The 18,480-nt window shown below is 50.0% G+C and overlaps 1 protein-coding gene across 3 annotated transcripts in view; it reads right to left on the bottom strand.

Annotated features, from left to right (window-relative positions):
• CACNA1H (calcium voltage-gated channel subunit alpha1 H) overlaps positions 1 to 12,575 on the bottom strand; it is a 262,906-nt gene extending 250,331 nt beyond the window's left edge. For all 3 annotated transcript variants that reach the window (XR_012777680.1, XM_075515653.1, XM_075515654.1), the window contains exons 1-2: positions 12,207 to 12,575; positions 11,644 to 11,929 (exon numbers count right to left, since the gene is read on the bottom strand). Coding sequence is in view for 2 of the 3 variants with exons in the window: in XM_075515653.1 (XP_075371768.1) it covers positions 11,644 to 11,914 (271 nt within the window). In the remaining variant the exon portion in view is untranslated. The remainder of the gene's footprint in view (positions 1 to 11,643; positions 11,930 to 12,206) is intronic.
• Positions 12,576 to 18,480: the final 5,905 nt, after the last annotated feature.

Here is an 18,480-nt window from a genome sequence, read left to right as displayed (position 1 = left end):
ATTGCAGGTGCTCAAGTCACAGCCTCTCCCCCACCTCCACTGCTCGTTGTTTGCATGACCCCTTGCAAGTCACCTCATTGCTCCTTGGCGTGGTTCCCTTCTCGCTTTCTGCAAGAAGCCAACTCACTCTCTTTGAAGCAATCTCAGCCCCAGATTGCCTCTTACTTTGAGCTCTGCAGCTCTGGGCTCAGCCTAAGTGCTGCCCTGATGCAAATGCTAATAATGGAAATGGCAAATGGGCTCCATAATTGATTGCCCATGCACACAAGAGGCAGCTCTGTGAGCTCCATCCCTTGACGAACATACACGGGAAAGCCTGGTAGGTACTTGTCAAAAACTCAACAGAGCTACAAAGAAACCAGCCATGACTCAGCAGGGCCTGGGAAATTTCAATGACACACATGTTTTTTAAAAAAAAATAATTAAAAATGTAAAAATAGAATAGATATGGCCTTAAGAAGACTCTCCATTTTGCTATGGCTGAGCATTGATTTTCTCCAGTCATGGCAAACCCTGCTCTAGCAATGGGGTAAGATTTCAGTTCATCGTAACAGGGGCATCAAGCTGTAGGTGGGAGATGGAGCCATCGGAGCAGGACTCGTACATGTGACAAACACCGAGACAGGGCCAGAAAAACGGGGTTAGCCCATGACAGGGGCGAAAAGCATCTGGCCAAGACCCAACTGTGAAATCCCTTTTTATCCCTCACCCTGGCCTCAACAACAGAGTTACCCCCAACTTCAGCAGGTCCAGAGCTCCCCTTTTAAATACCAAATTATTAGTTCAAGAACAGGTTCATACTTAACAGTGAAAATGAGAAAATCTCTTCAAAGCCTATATGAAATGTAGTATTTTTTCCGTCCAGAGCAGGTAAGTTCCAGATGACATGGACACTAAAAATAGGCACTCTCATAAGTGAACATTTTACTGATCCTCATCAGAGAAGCAGAGGACAACAACGTGCAGAAACTAAACCAACTTTTGCCCAGCAGAGCCGTGCTCTCGGGAGCTGGCTCCGAAATTATGTGCGAGAACTTACCCTGCACTCGCTGTGCGACTTGATAAGAGATTTAAGAGACCGTGGTGGTCAATCAAGCCTTTCATGAGCCTCTCTTCACGTAAAAGACACAAGATTTGGTGTCGAGTGATTTTTTACTGTTGCCTTATAAACCTCCGCGAGGTCGAGGTTTGCACTGGAGCAGACGGGAGACCCACGCCAGCGGTCATGACTGTAATAAAAGTGTTTACAGCACTGGCGTACGCTTGAAATTGCAGAAACAATATTCAGGATCACCGATAAAGGGAAAACACCACAACCACATCTGAAACACGATGCCCTCCTGACTTCTGCTCTTCCATTACCAGTGTCGATAGAGATTAAATTCAAATCTTTAGCGGGAAGCGAGGTGAAGGAAATCCCAGCATATTCACAGATGTGGCATTTACCAGTGCCCTTGGGAATGGATCCAAATCTCTTTCCTTGGGAGCCTATTTAATAGGACAGCAACCTTCCTAGGGTTTGCTTCCCATCACTGGCATCTCCCCCACCCATCTGCCCATACCCAGAAGCCCAAGTATGTTAAATATCGTCCTAGAAAAAAAGATTCGGGAGAAATAGGTGACATTTTATTTTTTTTCCCCTTCCTCAAGAGTTGCTCTGTACGGTTCAGTCCTCCAGGCTATGAAATTCAATAAGCCGTAATGTTCCAATCGCTACAAGCCGCCTAGTCCCCACCATGCCAAAGTAGCTCAGATTCAACAGCAAAATTACAGTGTACATTATACCATTACAGGCTCCGCACAAACACACTTAGAAAAGGGCCTGGTAATAAGAGGCTGGGGATATACAATGTGTTCAGGGCTAAATCCTGCTCCTGGACCCATCAGCTTTGCTGGCATTGAAGTTACCTGACCTGGAACACGTGGCTGCAAAATAGGGTCTCAGTTTCTTTTCCAAACCCAAACTGCTGCTTCCCTACACTCCTCTACAGGTGGAAACCCAAAGGCAACGACAAAGATCTCGTGGATTCATTATTTCACCGCAGGAGTTCAATCAGCACCTCCACGTCTGACAGCATCCTTATGGACAAACCCAACCAAGGAATAAACTTACTTGCTTGCTATCAACCTCCACGAGAAAGGTTTTCATTCCTTTGCAAACAAAGTGAAGTCCCTTCTGCTAGAAACGACAGCATGGGCACACACAAATATATATAAAAACATACATGTATTAAGTATGTACACACAAATGTCGCATTTCTGTGTTCCTCTGCTTTCCCATCAGCTGTCCCCAAAAATCTAAGCCCGAAGAATTTCTATTTGCGGTACCAAAACCCACGGTTTGCTTTGTCTCCCGGTGAGCTCCTCATCCTTTCCTCTCTCTGTCATCCCCAATGAAGGAGGTGTCAGTTCATGCTTTCTCTCCTCAACCACGTCAAGAAGCAGCCTGGGCTGCAGCTCCTCCGAGACAGGAACGGATCTCTATGCAAATACCTGCGTACCCATCGCAAATCTCAGAGGGTTTAACTGAACAACAGGAAAATCAAAACAAACGCGCGGGCGGAGAGGCGAGCGATGGGGCTCGAGGAGTTTGGGTACGCCAAGCTTCGCGAGGGTCCCAGGGGACGCTCCCCCCAAAACGTCCCCGTTTGTAACGTTCATCCAACATCCCAGCTAATCTGACTCTCCAGCCTTCTGGAACATGACAGATGTCCCAAACACCCCGTACCATAACTTGGGGTTGACTTTCTGCAACAAGATCTACCAGAATAATAGATATTCAGGCAAAGCCTCTTCCCATTTTGCACCACAAGGATGGAGGAAAGGGGCCGGGAGCAGTCACACAGCTTGAATTCACCCTCCGAAGGAACCGCGATCACAAAGAGACGTACCCACGTACAAAGTCATCTTATTTCTCTGGATGGCCTTCAGAGGCACCGCTTCTGAGCAAAATCGCAAGATACTAGTAGCATTGTGAAAGCACACAATTTCCATCTGTCAATTGAAACGGGCAAAATTAGATCTCGAAGCTGCACATTTAATCCATTGCCAAACTAGTCTGCCTGGTACAGTGCTCAGAACAGATTTTTATTAAAGGGAAAGAAAGAGGAAAATTGTCTTTTACAGCTGCATCTTGTCAAAGCTCCCCTTCTTCGCCCCCAGCCCGGCCGGCCAGCTCCGGAGCGACCGCTGCTACTTCCCTGCGGCAGGAGGCTGGGAACAGCCCTGGAAGCCCTGTACAGAGCTCATCAGCTTCTAATTCTGATTATTAGTTCTGATTATTAATTCTGATTAGAGGCTGATGACTCCTAACTGCTGCTTCAGAAATACAGTACATACCCTGATGGTTTTAAGTTGGTCCAGGTTATCTTAGAATTAACTATTAGGGGAGATCACGTAATAACTCACCTCCTATCCCAGGCAGCTAAATATTCAGTTAAAAGTGTATCTTAAAATCACAAGGCTGCTTCGGCGGCAGGATTAACGGATTGGACACAAACGCCAGATGCTACCTTAAGAATTAAGGGCAAAATCTGAGCTCAAGTTCGCTTAAAACATCTGTGTAAATAGAGGTAACATATTTCTTGCATGAGTTTTAATGCTGGTGGCAAAGGCCGCTGCTGCACAGGTCGGATGCCCAACAAGGTTGAATTCAGTGTGATGTGTGTGATAAAAGTAAAACCACACCTGCGTGTCTCTGGGTGTGCGGTCCACGGAGCCAAGGCTGTACCCCTGGGACTCCTCCTGATTTACACCAATACGTAAGGAAAAGGCAGACCACAAGCTACGTGCATAATCCAGCGGAAAACTAATCGGAGCTCTGTAAGTAGGCAGCTCAATGCTTCTTGTCTGCAGAAGCAATTTAAAAAAAAAAAAAAAAAAAAATCAAACAAGAAACAACACCACACAAACACACGGTGAAAAACATGATTCAGAGTTCATTCACTGTAAACTAATGTGATCCCAGCTGCTCTAATGGAGTTACCCCAACCATGTCATTTAGACAGAGCATGGCAGATAAAGCTGAGGTTTTGCTTCCAAGTAAGCCCGGGCGGATGCTGCCGACCGGCCCGGCGGGAGCCAGCCCGAGCCCCAAAACCCCAAGTAACAAAAGCCAAGGAAAAGGTAAACGAGGGTATGCTTAAACTCAACTAGAATAAATCTAAAGCGACTGTTGTATTTTAAAAACCTCACTGAAATACAGGAAAGCATCTTAGAGACAGCTGTATGATATTCAGAAAATACCTATATCCAGCTTGGGGCTACACTGCATAAAATTCATCTGCAACATAAAGAAGAAGAGATTAGCTATAGGCTCTCATCTTCTGCTCCCATTACTCAGCGCTGTTCTACTCGTGCGATATGTTGTTTTACATTTCTAAGGGATTTGCCATCTAGACATGCTGGGAAAAAATACATATGGACTCAATACATAAACCAAACTTGTAAACAAACTGCAAATTGAAACTGCATTTATCGGTTCCCACCAGATTTGAGAGGTGAGAAAACTGAAGGCAATTGGAAAAACTTTACAAAGCGGAGTCTGGGATGCATCTTGTAAATGCCTTGAAAAGTAGCAAATTAATTGCTCTGAAGGGTTATAAATTACAGCCTGAAAATAACAAGTCAATTGTAGATATTTCACAGAGATTACACGCAATCTTCAGTAAAATCTGATGCAACAGGTTGGTGTCTCTCAGTTTCTCACTGGAGGGGAATATCCAGTACAGAACAATTTCCAAAAAATTAGCAGGAAAGGGAAAGCACGCACAAAGACACCCTAAAATAATTTTAATTACTATCTTCAATGAAACTATACATATAGTAAATGTGAATATGTGGATGCAGAGAGAGTTAACTTGACTCCATTGCCTTTTGTAGCAATAAAAGCACTAACTAGGTTAAAGGGTGAGGAAGAACTAGGTAGGCAAAATTTTTCTAAGCGCATTTGCGAATTAAACCTGCTCAGAGATACCCGCTGCAGTCCTGACTTGGGACAACGCCGAGATAAATCCCTAAAACTCCAACAAGCGGCACGCTCAGCGTGGAACTCAAACACAAACGCAACAGGGAGAGAGGAGCGGGGCGGCAGGGGCTCCGCGCACGGCCCGCGTACACGGCCGGTCTCGCCAGCGTAAGGGAAAGATCGGAACTGGGGGTGAGGAAGGGTTAAATAGGATTCTCTTTGTTGAATATTCTATTTCATTAAAGTCAAAGATGTAGTTTTATTTTCGTTACTTATACCTCCGGTCTACTTTGTACACTTTGCTCAGACGGACTTTTTTTTTTTTTTTTTTTTTGTTATGAGTCAACTTCATTTCATCAGACAATTTCACATTTCCATTCTTGGGCACCAGCATCGTGTCTTTTTTTATGGTTTCCCCGCACTCACACTCCTGAACGCATACAGGTATTGCCGTACACCGTCAGTCCTTGCTGCAAAAAGCTACGGCAAAACCTCGTCTGCTTTGAAAGTATTTTTGCAATTAGCTTTCTAACCCTTTTTGGGTTGCAAAAGTCATTTTGAAAACAGGAGCCAAGCACCTACTAATGCCTGCTTGAGTTTGCAGAGAGCTTAACACCTTGCTCTGAGCAACCAGCCACCCCCCTGCCCACGCAGCCGCTTACGCTGACATTTTTCCTAAATATCACAGATTCCAGCAGCTTTGCCACAGGACAGGGATTTCCAACACTGATCCATACTCCCGAGTTTGGCCGGAAGACAGGAATAAAAGGCATTTCACAGAGGTACAAGCCACGAGCCGTGCTTAAGGAATTCAGGGTGCAACAGAGAGGTCAGAGACGATGGGTTTTGGCGGTGCCAGGGATGCAGGGACCACGACAAGCCACCAAAGATAGCTTCCGTTGGTATTAAAGACAAAACTCGGGACTAAACTCTTGATTAGATGTATTGAGCCAACACGGAACGCTGAAATGAAAGGAGCTAAAACACATGTGGACAACATATTTTTAGACGAGTTACAATTTACAAGACTTTTCTTCCTTCTGTTTCCTAATTGCTTGTCATTCAGCGGGAGATGCTGCTGGGTGCACAGCACCTGCGCCTCTCACCAGATTCAGTGGGCGTCGTGGATGCTCAGCAGCTCCCAGGATGAGGCCAGAAATACATTTATTCGCTAACGGGTTTTTCCACAGCACGCTAAATATTTTAACTGCAATATTTATATTCGGAGATGACAAATTATGATTCGGTCAAACCCTCCCATTGCACTTGTCAGGATACAGCCTGAATAAGAACAGATTAACAGCAAAGGCTTTCTGATAAAGCTCCTCAAATCTGATACACGCTTACGATAGAGCAATCAAATGAAGTTTGTCAAACTGATGGGAGCCCAGACCTGGCCACTTATACCCACACCTCCGTGTGCTTCAGTATCACCCCCCCCAAATCACAAATTGCGTTGCTCCCACGGACGCGGGAGCCAGAACACATCCATTGTGCAATAAGGAATGAAGAGAACTGCAAGCCTCGTGTCAGAAAACAATTTATAACACTGCCGAGCAAAGCTTAGCCCAGGACGAAGAACAGGAAGACGGAGTGAAGACCAGAGCCTTAGAAAGAGAGCAGATACGCACTTCATGAAAAATGGTGTTTTTTCACCATCCAAGCGTATAGAAGCCTATACTGAGAAACGCTCGGAAATAACATGCAGGATGTTAGGTCTGCCCCGAAGTGCTTGTAAGGGCAACTAGCAAGTGCTGCAAGAAAAAGCACTTCAGAAAAAAAATTTCAAAAAATAAAAACGAGATTTGATGCACGAGGAGACTCTACCCAAACAGGAGAACAGAGCCAAATCCCACAGAAATCAGCTGGCACCAACAAGCTCTGTAGCCACTTGAGAAAATAAATCAGAGGAGAGTTTTCTCTGACTAAGGCACACAGCATTCAACCTATAATGAATCACTGCATGTTTTTATGAATCACTAAATAACCAGCAAAGTTGCTCGAGCCTTATCAAAGCCGTGCTGCAAAGCCGACACTCGGCACCGTGATGGAAAGCAGGTTTAATCGCCGCTGCGCGGTACGTCCCGGGTTACGGCCCATTTCTCCAGCCGGTCGTACAGTAAAACCCCTTGCAGCAATGCAACGCACTGGACGGACACGAAGTCAGCGTTCCTCCCAGCTGCTCCACCTCAGGCACGTGGATGGTGCCGGCTGCCATCCCAGCCCACCGCCGCGTTACACGTGCACGAACCAGCGAGGGCCAGGAGCTGTGGCCAAATCCCCCCCGGGGTGCCGGGACATGTAGGGATTGACAAAAAGTGACTCAACACTTCGTTGATCAAAATATTAGCAACAGCAAAAAAAAAAAAAAAAAAAAATATATATATATTGAAGGAAACACCTGTCTGGATACAGGCATAGCTCCGTGTTTCTGTAGAGCTGTCAGTGAACAGCGGCGCTTGGGAAGAGCCAGGGAAGGACCTTGCAGGATCGCAAACCCCAAAATCTCGCTCTATACCACCCAACGTGCACACCGAGTACACAAAGTCCCACCCACAGACCTCTATAAATAAACCCACGTAGGAGATCCACAACTGAAGAAAGAAGTAAGTTTGCTTCTAATTATATATCTTTTTAAAAAAAGGCAAATTAAAAGTCAGTCAGTAATAACAGAGGGAAAACACAATACAACCCGACAGTTGAAAATTCGATTTCAACCATTGCCCATGTCACGAGAACTATATTCAGGCTGTTTATTTGCTCTAAACTGTCACGTACAAGTGACTTGCTGGTTGAATTTGGGTTTGGAGGTAACCCCAAAGCTCGGAAGGAGACTCCTGTGTTGGAGCCATCGCTTAGGAAAGCTGAAGAATGACGCGCCACAGCAAACAGCTTGACAAAAGTCCGCCGTGAAAATCAAACCCAGAGCCAGTCCGAACGCTTTCTGCTCCTTTGATTAAACTTTAATGGGCAGAACTCTTTGATTATTGCTCCCACACCTGAAAATCAGCTCCTTACAGATCTTTTGCTTTCTGTTGTTTGAGAATTCAGAAGTTTCTTGGTTTTATTAATACAAAACCATGCAAATGGGGGGGCAGGGCGGGATTTTTTCCCAGGTTGTTCTTAACATTCCCAAACGCAGCACAGCTATTAAAAACACAAACGTGCATCTACTACATCTGCCCACTCCCCCGTTTTCCCTCCGATGCGCAGCCCTTTGGGCGGACGCGTGCCTCCGGCTAGGCAGGCTCCCAGCCCCGAAAGCTGATCCCCACCCCACCTGTCCCCCCGAGAACCAGGCAACAGCTTTTTTTAGCTATTTCTAAGCCTGGCAGTAACCCCCTCTGCTTAAGCCGCAAAGGCAAACCACGCTTTTGGCCCAGCCGCGGAGGATTTCCACCTGCTCCAGGCCACAGGTCTGGGCTATCTCTGCTGCTGACAAATATTCGGAGCGGCCGGGCGGCTTTCGTGGTTCAAGCGATCTGGATTGACAGGGGTTTGCCACGAGCCCCACGCAATACGCACTCGATGGCATTCCCCGAACCGCGGGGGCATTTGGTTTTTCAGATGCTGATGCACCCAGATCTGCGGTGCAAACCCCGTGGCGTGGCGGGATGCAGCTCCCCACCTCTGCCAGGAGCATCCCATGGGACCACCCCCAAGAGCCAACGGGGACCCGCTGGGAACCGGACCCCAAATGCGCAGGATGGGACACCCTCGCTTTTCAAGGCATGTCAGACAGACGGACAACTCTGTCCGCAGCCCGGGGACACCCGGGTGAAGTAGTTCTGCTTGGCGGCAGGGGGAAGCGTGCACAAGTTTTGGAACTGAAACACCCCAGGGGAGACACACGGAGATGCACTCGCACACCGGGAAACACTCGGTGAGCACGGGGAGAGGAGGGACGCGGGGAGAGGAAGGACGCGGGCATCGGAGGGCATGGAGCAAGACCTTCTCCTCCTCCCCCTCACCCCCAAAATAAACCCCAAAGAGAGCAAAGGACAACTCCCCCAGCAAGAAAAAGCACCACTGAGGGAGAGAAGCTGCTTTTCAGAAGGGGTTAGTGCTTCCCAGGTGAGCGAGCACCTCAGTGAAGCTCTTCAGACTCAGATTTTAGAAGACTTCACCGTCACATTCCTTCCTTCTGTAACAGAGGGAGATTTTAACGCAAACGTAAAGCTCGTTATTGTGGTTTATGGACCTATGCTTCTGGGTGGGCAGGAAGAGTCACCAAAACTGCACAACTGGCCAGAAACCACCTTTATGTTGCCAACTTCTCTTTCAAGTTACTCTTCCCCTGGGACAGGCACTTGGAGGATCTCGGCCCTTATCGCTCCGATCCACCCACGCGCGTCCTCGAGCAGTCTCCCCACCTTAGCTGCTTTCCAAGCGTCCCAGCCCCGCGGCGGTGGCACTTGTCCCCAGGCTACCCGACCTCCGGCTGCCTGCGGTCCGACACGCATCCAGCACCGCTCGGGCACAGCACCAGCTCCTGAGCAAGCAGCACATCTCCTCGCTTTGAGGTTGCTCAACACAGCTTCGTTAAACAGCTCCAGAAATCACAACCACCAGCAACGCGAGCGCTCTCGCCCAGAAACTTAAGAGTCGACACCGAAGGATTATTCTCACTGCGATGCGTGGGACTGCCGGCGACCGGGAGAAGGGGAAAAAAAACCCAGCAAGGAGCTCGTCCCTATTGCTGCGATACGTCGTGAGCTTTGTTCTGCTACAACCAAAACATACCGGCTCTGACAGCAATAACACTACAACACAGGGCTCATGTAGTTTTATTAAATTTCTGCTTCACTATTAACCAACCGTCACAGTTTCCATCTAATATTATGTCAGACGGCTAAGTTTTGTAAAGGAACTCGCTCTCCTGTGAATTCTTAGGAGAGATGCTGAAAGGCAAAATAAAAGCACAGCCTCACCCTACGGCGGCACGAGCACAGCGGAACCCTCTTCTACACAAACCTCCCTTGCTCGGTGCCGACGCCGCTTTGTTTCCCTCCAGCTGCGGGTTAACCTGTCAGCGGTACCGGCTTCAGGGATGCCGAACCCAGAGCGCTGCGTGGGAGAGCGAGACCCCACCAAAGCCGAAGGAGAAGGCTTCTCCCTCCCGCCTGCCCCCAAAGTTTTGAAACACGATAACCTGCTTTAAGGGAAGAGATCTGCCTTGACTCACTCTCAGCTGTAACAGGAACGCAGTGCCCTCCCCAAGCCCCTCCAGGACCGGGTAGATCACTTTTTCTGTTACGGAACCATCATTTACATTTAGTATTTATACAGCTAAAGCATCGCGGTGGAGAGCAACTACTTGTTTACTTCTCCCTTCCATCCACAGGCGTATCGGAGCTCGGTTCCCCCCTCGCAATGGTGTAAAGCAGAAATATCTCTGCGAAAGTCGATAGTTCGTGTAAACCTCGTTCAAACGAGAGGAGACCCAAGGCCATAAAAATTGTGGGTTTTCCCTGCAAGTATTTCTCCTAATAACAGACCAAGGCAGCGTTCTGGGGAGGATTGTGCAATTCCTCCTAACGACAACACTTGACTTGGTGGTGTTGCTGAGGAAAACAGTGATCTCAGATGCACACGGGTTTTTCTTTGGTTAACTGAAGCGAGATCAATAATAACTATATTAATAAATAATGCTTTTAATAGCAGCGGCAGGATATAAGCAGCAAACTGCAGGCAGGTATCAGGGATAGGTAAAAGCATTAATTATCTGCACAATGTCAACGCTTCTGACGTGCGGAGCGAAGCTAAAAGCTCACTTTCTGAAGATGATCAAGACAGACTGACAACTCTCTGCTTGCACACAAGCATTTCGGGTAAAATTCAATTTTCTGGATGTCACAACCGAGAGGAACACGCTGCTCTTTTTTGTTTAACATTAATAAACTGGGTAAAGGACACGGGGGAGGGGGGGAGATTTAGAGGCTTGACTGTCCTCTTCCTTCCCTGCCTGCAAGTTGCAAAAGAATAAAAGCAAAGGGGAGTTTTCGGGACCCGAGGCGAGCGAGGCATGTGCCTCCCCCAAAGCAACTCCAACCCGCTCCATTTTTCTGCGACGAGAAAGCGCACATGCACTCCGAGCTCTCTTATATAAACAGCGAGAGGGTCAGCGCCTATCTGAAATTCCCCACCGCCTCTACAATAAATAGGAGGCTGTCTTCAAACTTTGCTCCTTCCCGCCCCACCGAGAGATCAGGGAAGTTGAGGGGTTTCTCCCCTCTGCGGGTCCTGGGGGGCTGCGGCTCAGCATCCTCCACCGCCCTGCGACGCCGAGGCCGGGCACCTCGTCCTGCCGCCCCGTCCCTCTCGCTCCCGCACCGGACGGTCGGATGATGCTGGTGGAGCCGAGGGGACCTTGGCGTGTGTGTCCCCGACTGAGGCCAGTGGGATGAGCGCGGGGGGGACACACGCTCCCCGCCTGTCAGCCCCACATCCCCCTCCCCGAGGTTGGGGATCGGGACAGCATGGGGCGAGGGGCGGGGGGGGACGGACGGGGACACCCTGGGGCCCCCGGAGGCTTCGTGGCATCCCCGTGAGCTGGAGGGAGCCGCGAGCCGCCGGGACGCGGAGCCCCGACGGGGTGCCCCGGGCCCGGGGAGGGGTCCCGGGGACGGCTGTCCCAGCCGGCCGGGGGGCGCGGTGTCCCCCGGGGAAAGGATATGGGTTACAGACCAGCCTGAGGCACCAGCTGCGCGGGCGGGTGGTTTGCTTGAGGCAGAAGAAGGCGGTGGGTGCCAGCGCCGGGTAAGGCACCTGCTCCTCCTCCTCGGAGGCCAGGTCGGGCGGCGGGTCGCGGCCGGGGGAGCCGCCGGGGCCGGAGCCGGCATCCTCCGGCGGCTGCTCGGCGGGGCGGCGCGGCGGCGCGGCGATGGGCACCCGCACCTCGCCGCCGGCCGGGCGCGGCAGCGGCTCTCGGCTCTCGCCATCAGTCATGGTAGCGGCCAGGACCTGCGGGGCAAGGGCAGGGGGTCAGGGGCGGCGGCCCCCCCGGCCCCGGGGCGCAGCCCGGCTCGGCTCCCACCTGGCCCCGGCCGCAACAAAGACGGGCGAGGGGGGTCGAGCCGCTCCCGGGCGCAGCCGCTCCCACCCCGCGGGGAAGCTGGGTCTCCCCCTCTTCCCCCCTCCCCGGGGTGCCCCCACCCACCGGGCTCGTTCCTTTTTTATTTTCGGGGATGGAAAATTGATGGGGGGCGTGTGTATGGGGCGGGGGGGGGGGGGGTCCTACCTTAGTTTGGCGGAGCGCGGTGTCCCCAGGCGCATAGCCGTGCCTTGCGGTTCACATGGGACCAGGCAGCAATCGGGGCGCCGGATCTCCCCCCACCACGCAGCACCACCACCCCAAAATCCAGCGGGGGGGGGGGGGGGCTGGGGCTCGGCGTGCGGCGCCCGCCCGCCCGCGGGGATGGAGGATGGAGGAGGGCTGGGGAGGAGGAGGAGGAGGAGGAGGAGGGAGGAGGAGGAGGAGAAGAGGTGGCGGCGGGGGCGGGGGCCCTTCCCGAGCCGTGCCGAGCCGAGCGGAGCCTCTCCCGACGGTAATCCCAAGGAGCGAGCAGACAGCTCCGCAGCCGCTTTGCAAAGCTTCGCCCGTGCCTAACAGGAAACTTCGGATTTACCGGGGGAGGAGGGAGAGGAGAGGGGAGGAGAAAAGCGGAGGCGGAGGGGGCTGGGAGCCCGGCGGGGCAGGGCGGGGGCGGGCAACCGGGAGGAGCCGGGGCAGCCCCGGGGGGTCGGGGGCGGGGGGAGGCCGCCCGCATGGCCCCCACCCCCGGCCACGCTGCCTGCCTTCCCCCTGCCTTTGTTCGGGCTCCGGGCGATGCGTGGCGAAGGGCAGGTTGCCCAGGCCCTCTCGGGGAGCCACCGTCACGAGTGGAAGGCGTTGGGGGGGGGGGGGGAGGAGGTGGACACCCCCCCACCCCTCCCCAGGCGGAGAGGACTTTGCAAAGCCGGTGGAGGGGCCCCGCGTTTGTCCCCCGCTCCCTGCCCCCTCCACCTCCGCCGGGTCCCCGCGGCCGGGCACCCCCAAAGGGGGAGATGCAGCCCCCCCCCCCCCCCCCCGGCTCCAACCGGGGGCTGAGGGGGCCGGAGGGTCCGGCTGGCCCCGCACCCCCCCCCCCGGCCCGGGGGGCTGCTGCGTGGGAAGGGGCCCGGCGCCGCTCCCACGGGGGGGGCTGCGAGGCTGCCACAGCCCCCTGGAAACCCCGCTTGCCCCCAGGGCATTAATTCATTAGTTTTAATAAATAAATGTATAAGCCCAAGTTAGAGGTCGGAGCATTTTAATAAATAAAGATCGGCTCTTAAACTGCAGCGATTTTTAGCTGAGTAGCTAATCTCCTCAAGGGCTTAGCTTGGAAGGATCAGAATAAACAGATAATAGAAAGTCGTTACAGGCACCGTCCCCTTAAACTCCGCTTAGGAAGTTTTATTCTTTTGAGTTATTTCAAATTCTGTGAATTATATCTGAATGTAGTGCAGGTGGAGGCGGGGGAGGGAAGAGAGATTAAAAAATGTTAGCTAGATACATTCCCCTCAACTGGAATGTTTTAAAGAGTGAGTTCATTATATACCACCACATTCAATTTGCAAATGCAGTTCCCAATGCTATTTTTCATGGTTAATAACTGGGAATTGATTGAAAAGGGAGGTCATGCAGCTTTCAAAGCAGAAAGCGCCCAGCCTAATGGGGCTAGTGAAGAGATGGTTTTACATACACACTTCCAATGGTTGTTTTATTAGATGTTTGCAGGTTGTGATTAACACTATGTGGCAATTTTATTATTGAACAAACAATGCCCCTGACAAGCAGGACACAGCCTGCAAAGCAAACGTGAACTGTGCAAAGAAGAGATTGTACTTGGAGTTTCCACGCGTTTATACAAGCTAATTAGGGCAAATCATGAATTACTGTGGGACGGGAAGATTTGTGCGTGAGTTGGTGGAGCTCTCCTTGAGCAAACCGTCTTCCACTCATAAATTGTCTTGCTCAGGAAAATGACCTTTACAGGAAGAAAAGGAGGTTTACTAAAATGGGAATCGGGAGAAGGAGAGGCCAAGCCTCGAGAGCAAGCGACGCCTCTTGACCCTCTCCCAAAGGCAGAAGCTGCCCAGGCAATAAACTTTCCTCCGTGCCTCCCCTCCAGCTCCGTGTCAGGAGAGCGGGATGCTGCTCCCGTGACTAACAAATCCATCTTCAAAGCTCTTCCCCCACCAGCTCTCCGCGAGCACCGGCTCCTGTCCTTCCCCAGGCAGAGGCTGGGTGGAAGCTCAGGGCTGTGGCGAGCTGCAGCCATCCTTGCCATAGCCAGACAGAGCACGGGGAGCCCCACAGTTTCGAGGTCTTAACCTGTTGCCTGATGGAGAGTATTTAAAGCCAAGAGCCTTATTAATAAACCCCATGCAACGATGGCAGCCGAGAACGACTTTTATTGTAAAACAGAGGATTTTGAAGAAGGCTGGCAAAGAATAGGCTTTTGCCGCAGTGGGCATTTTTGGCTCATTCTGCAAAGGATCAGGATTAATTCCAAAGGGGGTCGTTACTGAAAAGAGACAACATTTTGTTGGCAAAAGTATTTGCTTCCTCCCGTATTTCCTGCTTAACCCGCATACAGTGGTTGGAAGGAGTAGGCCAGATTCTGCTCCATTTACTCCAGATTTGTCTCCAGCTGACTGCACTGACAGCAGTAACACTTCTTCAGGTTTACACGAGGCAGAAGGATCTGGCCACAGCATTTCTGTCATTAATAAACCACCAGAAATTTTAAGATCAATACCAATCTTGAGCATACACAGTATACCCTGAACAGGCGCTTGGCTTGCAAAATCACAGCTGACATAATGGGATGTGTAATGCTCTTAGCTGGCCCTAATAAATCGTCCCCCACTGGCACGGACCCGGGTGTATTCCAGTCCGCATGCAAGGTGGACAGGCTGGAGATGTGCACATCTCCCCAAAATCGTACAGACTGGAGAAGAGAGCTGGGGTCCCTGCGTGAGCATTGCGAAGGCAGCGGCGCCGGGTCCCATCATGGGAGACATCACCCGTCCCAGGTGCTCGCCGGGGTGGGAGCTCAGCAGGGCAAACTCACAGGGCTCCTAAAGTTACCGGAGCCACAACGATTTCAACAGCTCAGAAACCAGATCTGCTCCAACCATGACAGCCAGCGTGCGGACTGAGGAAACCTAACCTCACCTTCTCCCTGATCTTCCCCATTTGATGTTATTCAGCATGTTGCAGCCATTTGCAAACTGTCACAGAAAGACAAGATGGGACTTTACAAGAAAATCCCCAGTTGTCTCGGGTATTTTTCATAAAGCAGCCAATTCTATTTAATATTCCTCCTCCAAACTTGCCTACAACCTCTCAAAGGCTGTAAGCCTTCCAGTGGCCCTGCTGGAGGAAGGAGCAGCGTCTCCAGCCCTGCAGCCTGCCCAGCTCCGGGGAGGACGGCAGGATGCTCCTCCCGGCCGCTACGCCTTGAGTCAGGAGCAACGTGAAGGAGACCCACTGCCAAGGTGACACCCCACCGGGATTGAAAATCAATTTCTCAAGGTCAGGGGCATGGTGAGAGCAGGACCAGGCATCCCTGCACGACTCACGCCCTGCTCGCTAGCGGGGCTCGAAGAGGAGCCTTTGCCAACATCTATAAAATGTGCTGGGTGTGCCATCGTAGCGTACTGTCAGATGAAACCCAGACAGTAAATCAAGCGGCGTAGCACAGCTTAATGCCCTAGTCTGTGATTGTACGTGATGCACGGCCTCTTCCCATAGAGTTGTGAGGATCAGCTGGGAAAAAAAAATAAAAATCCGATTTGGCTTTCGGGGTTTGATGCTACAGCGTTTCCCAGGCTAAGATGAGATCAGTAGGTCAGCCCCATAGTTGAAAGCTTCTTTGTGTTTTTATGCCTATTAAGCTGACCTCTTATATATGAAGTCTGACAGAGGTGCTGAATACTTTATGTAATTTTTTTTTTTTTACTGGATCTAATTCTAGCTGACTCAAATCTGGGTTTTTCTGATTGCAGAAAAACCTTCAAACAAGGAACAATCTAGCTAATAGAGCTTGCATAAATCATCCTCAAAATAATGAGTATCTGTGGAGTGAATTCATTTAGCTAAATAGATGGAGGACCACTTTAAAGTTATTTAGAAAGATTAACAAAAGAGAAGGGAAATGAAAAACAGATAATAAATTGATGAGAGAAGGGAAAAATTGTATTAGAAACAATGAATTTATAATAAATTCAAAATGTTAAGGAGAAAATTCCAAAAAAGGAGATTGGCACCGTGGCAGTTTGGCTGTGCTGGTGCTAAAATGTATTTTTAATTAAAACACACGGATGTTAAAATGCATTTTAAAATAGATAGATAAATAGGTCCCCAGCCAAAAGTATATTTTTACTTTTACGACTTCAAATTCACCCATAATTTGTCATTTCCTCAGTACAAGAAAACACTTATCTACTCCAGGGCTAGTTCTTCCATTGCACTCAACATACCTTCATCAGCCACTGACTACAGAATGCCAAACTGCATGTGCCCCCGGGCAGATCGCAGCGCTTACTCCCTTCCCACCTGGACTTGGAATCGGCACCTTTTTCTGACAAAATCCCCAGTATTTTGTTCCTGCATCCTTTCTTCTTCTCCTCTCGTTTTTCCTTCCTCCCATCTCAATCCTTTCCCTTCCTTCTCCGCTGATTTTGCCATATGCACTCCCCCATCCTATTCCTTTGCCTAATATCCCCCCCTCGGCTCCTTGGCCCTTTATTTAGGGGTGACTTTGCAAGGTGCCTTTGCAAGGTGCCTTCTTTCCCCGTAACAGCCCTGCGGGGAGCCCCTGCAAACACGTTGGATTGTCCTGATGCGTTTTTGGTATCTCAAAGCCCCTGCAACAGCTCTCTATCTGCATTCCGGTGGCAGCAGCAGACATGGATTTTCTTTCCTCGCCTTCAGCAATTTAGTGAGTATTCCCTCCCCATGAAGTCTCATACTCAGTCTTAATGCCATTACGGAGCGATGGTTAGGTTCTCTGTAGCCACGCCTGGAGAAATCCACCAAGAGGTCCCCACAAGGAGTGCAAAGGCTTTAAGTTGCACCTAAATCCTGAGCAAAACTGGGATGATGCCTCCAACCAACATGGTGCTTTTGAGATCAAGTCTACCACTCATGTTTCATCCTCCAGAAAAAACATTGCTTTTCAGGAGAAAGCGTCCCCTAACAACTTCTGGCATTGTGTTAAAGGAGCCCGAGGCTATCCATCTTCAAAACCCTTCACCCACCTTGCGCTGTTTCCAGTCTCACGGCTGAACGTGCCGCGTTTCCGAATACATCGCTGAGCGAGCGTATTTCAAACCCACGCATTTTGGACAGGCTCAAAAACTACATTGTGGCTTCTCTCTTTCTTCTGTTGTGTTTGCTGCTTTGATTTATTTACTTCTCATATCATGTTTAGACTTGCTAAATATAAAAACTGTTCAAAATAACTGCGCAAAATATTCTCCAAGTCCTTGAGGAAAAAAAAAAAATACATTGCTTAGATCTGCCTTCTTATGTTTTATGGTTTTACCACATGTTGTAAATAGAATATTTCCATAATAAATATTTGATAAAAATAATTTCCACGTGAAGTTAGTTCTAAGCCAACAGCCCCAGAAAGACAGAAGAGGAGCTACCAGGTTGGCAGCAACATTTGGTGCATTCCTCAAAAAGTTCCCCAAACTTACTGGAAGAGATCACCTTGAGTGGGGAAGACAAGTTTGGTCTCCACATTCCCTCTTTGCCTTACCTCCTCCTCATCTCCTCCATGCGGACACCTGTCCAGCGAGAAGGAAGCAATGTCAAGGAGCCCAAGAGTCGCAGATGTGTTTTCTGACAATCAAAGTCATGTCAGCTTGTGGCTTGATATTTAATTTCCCTGCCTTCATGCTCAAGCCTTCACGTAACTTACTGGCACCTCTCCTCTTCCACTCATGGACCTGTGGACTGAAGCATCCCTCTTCAAGAAGACCCTTGAGTGCGGGTTGTTGCCTGCTTGGAGTCCCTGAGACGTTAGCATTGGTCCACACTTATGTTTGCAAATAAGCTCATCTCTAAAGCTCAGAGGTCGACTTGAGCACCGTGCACCGCTTACCAGCACTTTCCCAACACCTTTGCTAACAATCGTGCAGGTCCTGCTGAGCAAGGTTTCCTGCCTGCGTTTTGAATAACGCTGCTTGCGGCAAGAAATCATCGTGGCCATGATTTCCCCTTTCATGGAGCTGGAATTTCACGTCCTTTAATTTCATTGATTGCTCTGTAGTCTTCTTATTCGGTGAGAATGAGAAGAGTTTTACTTTTACAGGTGCCTGGTACATTCCCACTTGTTTATTAGATGGGCAAGACAAGACACAAATAATGAATTTTCAGTTTGTTGCCAATATCAAAAACACTTTGGGTGGAGATCTAAAACCGCACAGGCTGCACGAATCTGATTCTTGCTGAGAAGACAACAGAAAATTAAATGCAA

Source organism: Mycteria americana, chromosome 12, assembly GCF_035582795.1.
Source record: "Mycteria americana isolate JAX WOST 10 ecotype Jacksonville Zoo and Gardens chromosome 12, USCA_MyAme_1.0, whole genome shotgun sequence".
Lineage (NCBI taxonomy): Eukaryota > Metazoa > Chordata > Aves > Ciconiiformes > Ciconiidae > Mycteria > Mycteria americana.
This window is presented reverse-complemented; position numbering and strand designations above follow the sequence as displayed.